General features: G+C 37.1%; 1 protein-coding gene across 11 annotated transcripts in view; it reads right to left on the reverse strand.

Moving 5' to 3' along the window:
* The window catches only part of TDP1 (tyrosyl-DNA phosphodiesterase 1), a 200,728-nt gene that overhangs the window by 128,802 nt on the left and 58,030 nt on the right, over positions 1–13,896 (reverse strand). For all 11 annotated transcript variants that reach the window (XM_007472638.3, XM_001366434.4, XM_007472639.2 and 8 more), the window contains 4 exons: positions 10,514–10,684; positions 8,944–9,022; positions 4,479–4,664; positions 882–930 (listed from right to left, as the gene is read on the reverse strand). In XM_007472638.3, coding sequence (XP_007472700.2) covers positions 882–930; positions 4,479–4,664; positions 8,944–9,022; positions 10,514–10,684 — 485 coding nt within the window. The remainder of the gene's footprint in view (positions 1–881; positions 931–4,478; positions 4,665–8,943; positions 9,023–10,513; positions 10,685–13,896) is intronic.

Consider the following 13,896-nt stretch of genomic DNA (forward strand, 5'->3'; position numbering starts at 1 on the left):
GAAATTCCCTTCACAAATAATAGTCAATTCAGTTTCTACCTCTTAAAGACTTTTGAGATTTGCCATAGCAAGTAATGTTTAAGGGATATGCCAAGGCTCACACACCACTATGTGTTAAGTTTAAGTCAAAGGAGGACCTTGTCCCCAGATCTTCTTGTTTCCAAGGTTGTGTCTCTTAGATTATGCCATGTTAACTCTTCATCATTTTTTAAAAAATTTAAAAGCCTTACCTTCCGTCTTAGAATCAATACTGTGTATTGGTTCCAAGGCAGAAGAGTGGTAAGGGCTAGGCAATGAAGGTTAGGTGACTTGCCCAGGGTCATACAGCTAGGAAGTGTCTGAGGCCAGATCTGAACCCAGCACTTCCCATCTCTAGGTCTGGCTCTCAATTCACTGAGCCACCCAGGTGCCCCTAGTCTTCATCATTCTAAAGAGTGTCTAATGAAGATTTGTTGTTCTTCATTCATATCAGTCGTGTGCAACTCTTTGTGACCTCATTTGGGATTTTCTTGGCAAAGGTAATGGAATGGTTTACCATTTATTTCACCTCTTTTTACATCTGAGGAACTCAGGCAAACAGGAATTCTTATTTCCCAGGTCACACCGGTATTAAGTGTCTGAAGCCAGATATGGACATATGAAGATAAGACTTCCTGATTTTAAGCTCAGTGCTCCATCCACTGTGGACCCTATCTGTCCCCAGTAGAGATTAAAGACATAAAAAAGAACCATACTCCCATGAAACTTTTCCTACCACTCTCTTGACCAATGTAGAGCACCCTAATACTGTTCCAAATGAGATGAAGTCATTCTTTTAATTAGCTTAGAAAATTAACCACAAGTATTCAAAACAACCACCAAATAAAGCACCACCAATTTACCAGGATATCCTTCCAAACTCTTCCGGACATTCTCCACTGTGGGATAAATCTAAACAAACAAACAAACAAAAAAAGAGAATGTATTAGGTGATAAAAGTGACCTTCTTCTCCCCTGGCCAAAGCTAACCCCTCCATTTGTGCACTTGATTCTCAGTCTTTCTTAAGAACCTTAATCATACCCAACCATCTGGCATCTTCAATTTCCCACTCTTCCTTCTCATCTATACAAGCATTTCAGATTCTCCTATCCTTTAATTTCCTTATTGCTAAGAACAACAGCATCATTATTGTGGAAGTCATTACAACCTGATAATCTCTTCAGATTCCTCTTTTCTCCAATCCTTCTCCTCCCTTTATTCTGTGATATAATAACAATTACTAGATTGGAAGCCAGGTGACCCGGCCAAGGATTATGGTGGCAAAGAGCAAGGGTTCTTGGCTGTGAACTTGGGCAAAACATATAATTCCTATCATTCTCTGTTTCTTCATTTCTCAGTTGAGATAAGAGATAAAATCTGTCAACTATAAAGCACTCTATGAAAGTTCGTTGCCATAATTATTTTCATCTTAGAGATTCATCTTCCAACTTCTCTCCATTCCTCTTAGCCAACTTCTTTAATTCTAACTCTCAATAAATCTTGCCTAAATGGTGATGGCATTTGAATGGCACACCCTTCCTTCAGTGTCAGTCCTTCTAACCCATCCTACAGTCAGTCAGTGAGTCAACTAGTTATTATTAACAGGCTATTACATGTCAAAGACTATGCTAAGTGCTGTGGATATAAAAAAGTTAAAAAAAAAGCAAACGAGAGATCGAGCTTTCAAGGAGTTTGATATGGAAGACAACACATTAACAACTCTATACAAACATGGTATAGATAGGATAAATAGAGATAGTCTCAGAGGTAAGGCACTAAGTTTGGAGAGGACTGAGAAAGGCTTCTTGTAGAAGGCAGGACTTCAGGACTTGAGAAGGTAGAGACAAAGTGGGAAGAGGTACAGACTTGGAGGACAGCCAGTGAAAACACTGGTATGCAAGCACCAGTGAGGAGGTCAGTGTCACTGTACCACAGGGTATGGAGAGGGGAGTAATCTTATTGAACAGCTCCAATCATGTCATTCCTTTACTTGAAAATCTCAAGAGTTAGGGGCAACTAGGTGGCTCAGTGAAATAAGAGCCAGATCTAGAGATGGGAGGTTCAAATGTGATCTCGGCGATTCCTAACTGTGGAATCCTAAGCAAGTCACTTAACACCCATTTCTTAGCCCTAAAAATCTTCAGCCTTAGAACCAATACTTAGTATTGATTTTAAGACAGAAGGTTAAAAAAAAAAGGAAAAAATCTCAAAAGTCCTACTATATCTCTCTATTGCCTGCCATTCATGTATCACTATGTTGCTATCAATCAAATATTTCTCAAGCCTTTGTCTATCATTAAATTTTTTCTCACTAAAGAGAACCAGGTGGTAGATACAGTGCAGAGTGCTGGGCTTGGACTCTGACATTACTGTGTGATTTTAGACAAGTCATTTCACCCTGTTTGCCTCAGTTTACTACTCTGTAAAATGCTCTGGAGAAAGAAATGGCAAACCATTTCAGTACTTTTGCGAAGAAAATGCCAAATGGAATCATGAAGAGTCAGGTACAATGGGAAAACAACACAACAAAAACAGTGGACAGCATTTTAGGCCTGGAATCTGGATAATGTGAGTTGAAATAAAGCTTCAGACACTAAATAGCTAGATAACTCAAAGCAAGTCACTTAACCTCTGATTCTTCATCTTGTAAAATGGGAACAATAACATCACCTACCTAGAAAGGTTGTGGGGATCAAATGAGATTATTTGAAAAGCACTTACCAAAGCATCTGACATACAGCAGGATCTATATAAATGCTTATTCACTCTTTTCCCCAACCCTGCAAAGCACTATCCCACCAATTCTGCCTACTGGAGGGGATGAAACCATCCTTTCACGGACAAATTCAGTGGTGCATGTTCACTAAAGTTTTGTTTGATTCTCGGCAGGAAGATAATTCCACTTTCCTTGGGTTTTTCATGTCACTCTGTTTGCCCTTCTCCTATTTACTCATATGTTATTTTGTATTTTAGCTGAGTACATATATTTCATCTCCAATTAGCAGAGACCATTCCTTATTATTTTTTGTGGCTCCCACAGAACCTGGTATAGTCCCCGAACATACATAAATAGGCATTCAATGAATCTTCACTGAATTGAACTTAAAAAATTTTAAATCGCCATTTTAAAAAGTATGAATTATTCCAAATGACACAAGCCCATTAGTTTCATGCAAAAGAAAGCTTCATAAAAAGTTAATAGTTAGCCTCTAAAGCTTTACAAAATGTTACTCAAATAATAAAGGCCTCTCTTATTAAAAATGCAAAAGGTGGGCAACAAGCTCAGAGGGAATAAAAAGGGGGAGGAAAAAAAACACCCACATGACCTTGGATTTGATTTCTCCTTAAATTAACATTAAATAAATGCAAAGTTAATTACTAACCTATAACTCTCTAAATATTAATTTTGTTCATGATGACTCAGAAGAAACCTGCAATTGAGTCAGAGTACAGAGTTAGTCTGTGAGGGAATAGTAGTTTAGCATTTTTTTTCCCCTTAGAACTTTTACCTTCTGTCTTAGAATCAATACTGTGTTAGTTCCAATGCAGAAGAGCAGTAAGGGTTTGGCAATGGGAGTTAAGTCACTTGCCCAGGGCCACACAGCTAGGAAGTATACGAGGTCAAATTTGTTTCACCCCTCTAGGCCTGGTTTTCAGTTCACTGAGCCACCTAGTTGCTGTCCAGCATATTCTTAATGCCAACATAAAAATAAAATTCTAACTAAAATAAAATAAACTGCCTATAATCCCAGGATGATAATGATGACATTTTATTATCACTCATTTTACAAACAGGGGGAAGCAAGGAATGAATAAGCATTTATAAAAAGTACCTACTGTGTGCAAAAAACTTTACAAATATTATCTCATTTGATCTTAACAGTAACCCTGAGGTCCTCATTTTACAATTGAGAAAACCGAAGTAAAGGTTGAATGACTTGATCATAATCATATAGCTACTACTAAGTGTCTAAAGCCAAATTTGAACTCAGGTCTTTCTAACTCCAGCCGCAATTCTCTATTCAGTGAACCCCCCAGCTGAGTATAAGGAGTCAATCAAGATCACAGCATGCTAGATGCATGAAAACTCAACTCAACTCTTCAGCTTTTGAGTTCATTTATTGCCCGTTCAACAATGTAGCCTCTCTCTGGAGGGTGATGAAAAGTTATGGCCTCCATTCAAATCTCTGAGTAAACATCTCAGTTAAATGTTATTAGAATCAAAAAGTTAGAACCAAAAGGAGTCTTGAAGGTCATCCAGTACAACAGTTTCCTTCTGCAAATGGGCAAATTAAGCCCCAAGAAGATTAACTCATTTTGCCCAAGGTCACATCAAGAGTAAGTAGCAAGCAGTGGAGCTAGGTGGAGGAGCCAGAACCTCCAACAACTAATCTTATGTTCTTTTTTCCCCACAGTGAAGAAATAAAAATGTATCAACTGGATGCATAAAGATACCTACCAAGTAGAGAGGAACATCCTGCTGTCCTTGAGACTTTCCACAGTTTCCTAGAACCACCAGGCTCTCTTTAAACTCGGCACAAAGCCATTTAGACTCATCAGCTCCCAAGGAGCCAATGCTTGAAAACTGGCCTACGATAGGCCAAGACTGTTGCTCAGGGACCAAGGAAGTATGCTCTTTCAGTAGCTGTTGGAAGAGAAAGTTGTTATTATGCATCCTAAACTCAAACAGTCCAGAACAAAAATAAGAGTCATCTCCCGGGAGATACTGAGCAGTCTGCCAATGTGAAAAATCTCAATTCTTGAGGAGGAAAAAAAATTAAACCTCATGAATTTCAATTTTTAAAATAAAGACCAAAAACTTTTCCTCCCTAAATATGGTGGTTGTTATTTTGTTCTAAATTTTTATTTATTTCATTTTCGTTTTTGAAAATTAAGTTCTAAATTCTCTCCTCCCTACCTATTGAAAAGGCAAGTAATATATCAATTATCCACATGAAGTCATAGAAAATATATTTCCATATTAATCATGTTGTTCCTCCACAAGCAAAAAAAAAAATAAAAAAAAAACACAAGAAAAACAAATTAAGTGAAAAAATTAATACAAAGAAAGTCTTCAACTTCACACCAACCTCATCAGTTCTTTCTTTTGGCTTTTTATTTTTTAAACCTTTACCTTCTGTCTTAGAATCAATACTGGGCAATTGGGGTCAAGTGACTTGCCCAGAGTCACATAGCTAGGAAGTGTCTGAGGTCACATTTGAACCCAGGACTTCCCATCTTTGGGTCTGACTATCAATCCACTGAGACACCTAGCTGTCCCCTCTTTTGGCATTTTTTAGTGGATCCAGTGAGTTTATTTTTTCTAACCTTTGAAAATCCTTATCAAAACAAGGGCCAAATTCAGAAAATAATAAAAGGAAATGATCCACAGAGGCAGAAATAAGAGCTGGGTGGTCAAGGAAATTTCACCAACCTATTAATTAAATTATTTTTAATTGTCATAAGGGTAAGGGTATATATACATACATATATATTTGGCTCCAGACATTTAAGAGGTCTAAACTTCCCATTTCCACACCTGAACTCAAGTTCCAATAATTAAAATATCTTAGTCTTTGGTTTGCAAAACACTCTCTTTTTGACAACAACCTCCTGGGATAGGTAATGCTGGCATTACCATCCAACAACCAAATGCTTCTAAACCATTACTCAGAGGTCATCAGAAAGCAGCATATGCCCCAAGAAGCAATAGACTAAACAAGAGTTAATAAAAATAGGTAACATTTATACATATTTCTAACATTTGCAAAGCACATTATATATGCTACCTTCATTTGATTCGCATGATAATAATAGCAGGGGCTATTACTATCCTTATTTTACAGGATGAGGTGGCTAGAGGGGAAGTGACTTGCCAAGGTTCAAAGGAACTATCTGAGGCAAGATAAATCAGGTCTTCCAGATGCCAAGTCTTTGCTGTTCTTATTCAGTCATTTCAGTCATGTTCAACTCTTTGTGACCCTATTTGGTGTTTTCTTGGCAAAGATACTAGAGTAGCTTGCCATTACCTTCTCAAGCTCCTTGTACAGATGAGGAAACTGAGGTAAATAGGGTTAAGTGACTTGTCCATGGTCAAATACCTAGTGAGTGTCTGAGGCCAGATTTGAAATTTTAAAAATGAATCTTCTTGATTCTAATCCCTGCATCTATCCACTGCACCACCTAGCTGCCCCTCCATGTCTATTCAAGTCTAATTTATTCATAGTGCTAGAAAAGGAAATTTTATTAATAATAATGGCAGATAATTATGGCTAACTGCTTCCTATTAAGTATCCTAATAGGTTTTAAAGCATTAATATTTTCTTAAAGAAATGATACCAGGTACCTTTCTTGACACACAGGCCACTACCATGGCCCTTCAAGGAATTCTTGCACAATATCAATTAGCCACAGCAAAATTAAAGGATCAGATTTATATAGTGATTAAAACATAGATAGTTGAATTGGGATTTCTTATGAGCTGCAAATTATGCCCTAATAAGGTAGTTATAAAAGAGTCACAATTAAGATCATTTCCAATGGGCTAAATCTACTTAATTCTATTCGTTGACTTTTTCCTTGATTTTTACAACAGGAGCAAGTGCAACTTTTGTAATTGTGATTCCCTTCAGGGCATTTAAAGACTAACTGTGTTTAAATTAAATCCATTGTCAATACTCAGCTACAGATTTTATTATCATTACTTTCTTCATAGAGTTCCTATATTAAGCTTTCTCTAACATTATGAAAGCTATACCAGAAGCTATAATGTTCCTAAAAGAAAGAGAGTGAGTGGGCTAATTCAGAACAGCCCAGAAGGCATGGGCAGAAAGAAAAGGCAAATTCTAGAAATTAAATTCTTAAACCCTCCTTTTCCCTTTAATGTTTACTTCATAAAATATGTCTTTTAGGATGTCTACAATTGAGGAATAGATAAATAAAATGGGATATAATGAAACTGACAGAGTATTATTGTGCTGTGAGAATTGGTGCATGCATCTTATATGAACTTGTATATCACCTGCTGCAAAATGAAATAAGTAGAACTAGGAAACAAATGTTTAACACAGTAACTAACACATAGTAGGCACTTAATAAACACTTACTGATGGGAACTGATGCAAGGTAGCTAGGTAGCACAGTGGAGAGAGTGCAGAGCCTAGAGTCAGGAAAACTCATCTTTGTCAGTTCAAATCTGGCCTCAGACACTTATTAACTATGTCACCCTGGGCAAGTCATTTCATTATGTTTGGCTCAGTTTCCTCATCCATAAGATAATCTGGAGAAGGTAATGTCAAACCACTCTAGTATCTGTGCCAAGAAAACCTCAAATGGGATCATGAAGGGTTGGACATGACTGAACAAACACAACATAAAATGATGCAAAGTGAAATGAGCAGAACCAGGAGATGATTGTACATCATAATAGCATTACTGTCATGATAATCAACTGTCAAAGACTCAGATGTTCTGATAAATACAATGATCCAAGACAGTTCCAAAGGACTTGTGATGAAAAATGCTACCTACCTCCAGAGAAATGATGAACTTTGAGGACAAATATTGTTTCATTTTCTTTATTTTTCCCTACTTTTTCAACATGGCCAATAGGGAAACATATTTTGCATGATTCCAAATATATAACTGATATATTGCTTACTTTCTCAGTGGGTGGGAGAAAGCATTTAGAACTCAAATTTTTTAAAAAATTAATTTGAAAAAATTAAATGCTAGCTGAGTGGCAATGATAAGAATAAAGCAACTAGACAGAAGACCAGCAAATCAACCAAAACTGAATTTCAGGAAATCATAATTTCATAACCAAATATGGCTTTTAAAAAAGCACTGTAAGAAAACACTTCACCTCTCCCCACTTCTTAGCAGAGAGGGAGAATTATGGGTATGGAATACAACATCAGTCATATTTTCAATATGTTGGTAAATTTTTGCAGAATCTTTTTCTTGTTTTTTTAATTCTTGGTCATAGAGGATCATGCACATGGGAAAGTATACAATGAGAAATAATGGTGATTAAAAATAGAAGATATCAATAGTCTTTAAAAATTAATATATCCAAAAATCATAGGGTTACAATAGTTAATAATTTCAATCTCATCTAATCCATGCCTCTCATTTTATTTTATTTTTAAACCCTTACCTTCCATCTTGGAATCAATACTGTGTAATGGTTCTAAGGCAGAAGAGTAGTAAGGGCTAGGCAATGGGGGTTAAGTGACTTGCCAAGGGTCACACAGCTAGGATGTGTCTAAGGCCAGAATTGAACCCAAGACCTACCATCTCTGGGCCTTCCTTTCAATCCACTGAGCCACCCAGCTGCCCCCTAAGTCTCTCATTTTATGTGCACTAAATCAATTAATGTTTTATCTTGTTGTTCAGTCATTTCATTCCTATTCTTCATGATCCCATGCTGGGGGTTTCTTGGCAAAGATAAGGAAGTAGTTTGTCATTTCTTCTCCTGTTCATTTTACAGATGAGGAAACTGAGGCAAAAAAGTGACTTATTTGCCCAGGGTCACACAGCTAATAAGTGTCTGAGGCCATATTTGAATTCAGGTCTTTCTGACTCCAGGTGCTACACTATATTAAGAAATTAGCCACAGGGGAGCAGCTGGGTAGCTCAATGGATTGAGAGCCAGGCCAAGAGATGAGAGGTCCTAGGTTCAAATTTGACCTCAGACACTTCCCAGCTGTGACCCTGGGCAAGTCACTTGACCCCTACTGCCTAGCCCTTTCCACTCTTCTGCCTTGGAACCAATACATAGTATTGATTTCAAGACGGAAGGTAAGGGTTTTATTTTAAAAAAAGAAAGAAAGAAGGAAATTAGCCACAGGATACACAGCTAGGGATTACATCCTAGTTCTCAAGAAGTTTACATTTTAAGGGAAAAAAAAAATATTTGTTACCTTTCTAAGTCGAAAATGGCCCCAGTCTTCTTTATGACTGCCTTGAAATCTTCCAGGAGTTGAACCAATAAGATACACTCTAAAAACCATTGGAGACAAGTAATAAAATGTAATGCACAGAATGTATGTCAAAAAGTTAACATAGAAAGTTTCCACATCTCACTTTGTACATTTGTTTCCAAAGAAGGAATAATTCATATTCAAAGATAGCATTTCATCTGAGGAAGAGGTAATGTTTTCAATTAATCAGAAAAAGTTACTGACAGAATGTCTACTATTTGTAGGGCACTGTGCTTTTAAAAGTTTCTTGTGGACATGGGGGGGGGGCGGGAGTTTAGAAAAGGAAACCCTCTTTAATAGAGATTCACAGTTTCATGTATCATCTCCTCCCTCTGGCTCTCAACAAATATGAAAGAAATGTTCTTTTTATCTCATGTTTGTTAACATCAAAATTTTTTAAAAAGTTAAAAACAAAGAATTTATATTCAAGAAATACATAAGAAGCATCTACAAGGTGCAAGGTACTATGGGAAATTTTTTGAAAAATGACTAATAACTCAGCTCCTGTCTTAAAGCAGGAGTTTATATGATATGGAATAAAATTATATTCTATACTTTCCCCTCTAGCCTCTTTCTTGCATGTCAGTTTGCCTCATGAAATTTAAGTCCCCATTCTCTGCTTTATAATCTTCATTCATTCAATAAATATTCATCAAGTATTTTCTATGGACAAGATACTACGAGGGGATACAAAGACGAATGGGTTTCTCTGCCCTGAATGAGCTCATCATGGTCTATCAGGGAAGATTAAGACCTAAACATAAATAACTATGAGGCAAAGTAAAATATGGCATGACCCCCAAGAGAAACAAGATTAAAATATTACAGAGCTCAGAAGGCCATAGGCAGGAGGTTTCACCACTTCCTGTTGTAAAGCTGGAGAAACATGATGCAAGGGTAAATTAGGGCACATTTTGGAAAAAAAAAAAAAAGAAAATAAATATATTGAGATAAATATCACACCATCATTCATCTCCATATAAACAGCAAAAATCTTATGTGGCCTTTTAATATTTGTATTTTATCTCTAAATCAGAGATTAACATTTTGGGGGGAGTGGGGCTACAGACTCTTTTGGTAGCTATGGACCTGTTTTCTGAATAATGTTTTTAAATGTAATAAAATGCACAAGATTACAAAGGAAACCAGTTACACTGAAATAATGATGTAATTTCTTCCGGAGTTCACAAAAAGTTGTGTTCCCCAAATTCAAAACCCCTATTTTACATTATTTCAGAGAAATAGCTTCTCCTGTTGAATCTTTTTACCCCCAAATGCAGCAACAATTAATCATTTTATATTTTTGCTAGTTCCCCTTCACTCTCAATAATTATTTACTATTTATTCTGCACTGTTCTACTTGTGGAAATATTATTCTCCATGTGAAAATTTAAGTTCCTTGAGAGCAGAGACTGTTTCATTTTTGTGACTAAGTTCCCTAGCAGCTTGCACAGTGCCCTGCACATAGTAGGTAATTCATAAATTACTTTATTGAATGAACAAAGCCTACCTTGTTTCAGAAAGATCATGCTCTTGAATGATATCTGCCCACTCTTTAAGAGAAGGAGCATTGTAAGTCATTAAGTAACGTATCAGATCAGATTTGAAATTTGTTGATGATTCACCAGAGGTACTGGGTGTTCCATATGGTAGCCGTGGATATAAAGGGCTGAGCCATATTCTGCAAGAAAAAGAAAAAGGATAAGCTGAAATGTAGTGTTGGGTTGTTTTATTATTTTGTTGTTTATTTTGTTCAGTCCTGTCTGATTCTTCATGACCCCGTGGACGTACTCCATGTAGTTTTCTTGGCAAAAAGACTGGATTGTTTTCTCATCTTCTTCATGTTTTATTTAGTATGCATTTATTCTGGAGAAAACAAGGATTAACTTACTTCTTATTAAGGATAAAAAGAATTGTTATATCCAGGAGAACCACTGAATATCCTTCCATCCCAATCCCTGGAATAAATTACTAAGGGAGACTGTCAGTTCTTTTCTGGCTATCTTAGATAAGTCTTGAATGGTTGTAAATGGATAAATCAGAAGCTAAAAGGATGGATCAGAAGAGTGGTTCATAAACCTTTAGGTTCTCAATGCTATGATCACCTAAGAAGTGTCATGGTGTAGTGGGAAAAGTGCTGGACCTGGAGCTAGGGATACCTGGGTTCAAATGGTGCTTCAGGCACTCTGAGCTGTGTAGACTCAGTTTCTTCATCTGTACAATGAAGATAATAACACCTGAAGTACCTACCCAATGGGATGCTGTGAGGATCACACAGGATAAACCTAAGAAAGGTGTTTTTCAGGGTCTAAAGATGGACCTTATAGATAACTGAGTCCAGGCTCATCATCTGTAAGATAAAGCTTGGGAAGGCAAGTGACTAGCCCAGACTCAGAGAATAACAGACATAGGACTAGAACTGAGCTCCCATGACTCCCAACCTGACAATTCGTTCCATGTCAGAGGAGACAATGTGTTATCACCACAGTCTTACCTCAACACATGTAGCAGCAATCAACTATTTCTAAAGGTAGAGCCTATAAATGTTCTTATATTCTAGAGGGTGGTGCGTGGAAATTAGTGATGTAATGACAGCGATGGGGAAGAAAAATGTACAATTCAAGAAAATGGCTCTCTATTTCATTTTGCAGATATCATGATTATTTTTTCAAAGCATAAAAAGTATTCAGGCTTTCTTTGTAACATGCCCTATAAAAAATCACTAGTACACAGTCCGGATGAGTCATGATTTGAAGAAAACAATTCCAAGAGAGTCAGAGGTGCCTGATACAATGAGCCACAAAGGTATGAGTTTGCCATTAATCAGTTCTAAGAATGCACCTGGGAAAATACAGTAGGTTTTTGTTAAAATTTCCTATATCAGAACCAATCCTGGTTTTGTCTTATTTTTTAAAATATGAAAAATAATCCTATAGACATGGAAACATGACATTTCTCCAAAGCAGATTTTCCACTGTTTTCCAAAGAAGCTAATCTTAAAGGGCTACTCTGTAATTTTTTTTCCCCTTTAGTTACTAAGAACACAAAGGACATCAAAAGTAGACTAAATGGCTATTTCAGCTCTTCTTTAAATAACACTAAGGCCCCAACAAAAAATGATTTTTATGTCAGTTCTACAAGGTATTTGTATCTTCACTTTTCTCTTTGATATTAGTTGCAGTCACTGTACCCAAAGACAGAAAAACAACTGTAACATCTAGCATTGATAAGATGTTTTAAAGGAAGGTTTTATGTCATATCATTTAATCCTCATAACAATGCTGAGAAATAGGTGCTATTAAAAGGCAACTAGGTCAATGTGACCCTGAGCAAGTCACTTTATCCCCATTGCCAGCCCTCATAACTTCTGCCTTGGAATCAATACACAGTACTGAATCTAAGATGGAAGGCAAGGATAAAAAAAAAAGACAACTAGGTGAGAGCTCCAGAACTAGTCTCCAGGAAGATCTGAGTTTAAATTTGGCCTCAGGCCCTTATTGGCTGTATTACCCTGGGCAAGTCACTAGATCTAGTGTCACTAGTCATCTGTAAAATTAATATAATAATAGCACTTACCTCACAGAGCTGAGAGGGCAAAATGAAATAATAATTGTAAAGTGTCTAGCACAATGCATGGAACATAGGTAAGTGCTACAAAATGCTGGCTATTATCATCATCATCATCATCATCATCATCATCCCCATTCTGCAGATAAGTTTGATAGAGACTGAGTGACTTGCCATGGGTTACACAGCTAAAAAGTGTGAGAATTTCAACACGTCTTCCTATCTCCAAGTTGAGAAATCTGTATTACTTCATAATTTAAAAACAATATTCAAACTACATTATCACAAGAGGATGGCAAAGACTGAGGGAGAAATAATGAGCAGGAAAACATGTATTCAGCTTATGGCCTAAGAAAAGTTAATTTCACAGCCTCTCTTGGTATTTGGGGCTCTTCTAAGGCTGCCATGTTTCCATTTGTATTACATTTATCTCCATAAATGCCTTACACTGACTTCTATTCTATTCAATGAGTAATTATTACATTTATTGCAGAGGACCGAGCCAGGCTTTTGGATTACAAAGACTAAAATGAATCATGTATTTGGTCAAGGAGACCAAATACATGCTGTAAGGATGTATTTGCTGTAAGGATGCACCATGAATACAGCTAAGTATAAAACATGGCTGGGAAAGGGGCAAAACAAAAATCAGACAAATAGCTCTAGGAATAGATGAAGAAAAAAAAGAGAGGGAAGGAAGGGGAATCAGGGAAAGGTTCATAAAGGAGGCAGTGCTTGAACAGAACCTTTGAGAAGATAAAGAGTTCTCCAAAGCAGAAAAGAGGAGAGGGAGCATTCCTGGTATGGGAGAAAAGCTTGTACAAAAAGCACAGGAAGGAAGTGTGAACTTCAGATTACTCCACCCTACTTAGTCTAACAAAAACAGGTATGTCTACACCCATACTTTAAGTATTTAGGAGGATGGCCTATGACAGACATGTGCTAGCAAATGACAAATCAGAAACAACTGACAGACCCCTGGGCTGTCCTAAATCAAGCTTAATCTACGATTGGTACATGTGAAACACGGGAAAGTATTGTAAAAACCATCTATATATTTCGCATCACTTCCTACCTCCGGCCTCTTTGGAGGTGGCTGGTGGCAGTGTGTTGGGCATTTCGGCATCTTGGCGTGGTGACGGCTATTGTCCGGGTTAGTGGTGAGTTTTCCTTGATACCATACTGGAAGAAGCCTAGTAACCTAGTTTAGATGAGGCATCTTCTCTGAGCTCACTCAAGAGTTTTAGGCTGATTCATTCCTTCTTTACCTTCCAAACTCTATCCTCTCAGAAAAAGCCTCTAATCTTCAAAGACCTCATGGCGGAG

Source organism: Monodelphis domestica, chromosome 1 (genome assembly GCF_027887165.1).
Source record: "Monodelphis domestica isolate mMonDom1 chromosome 1, mMonDom1.pri, whole genome shotgun sequence".
Lineage (NCBI taxonomy): Eukaryota > Metazoa > Chordata > Mammalia > Didelphimorphia > Didelphidae > Monodelphis > Monodelphis domestica.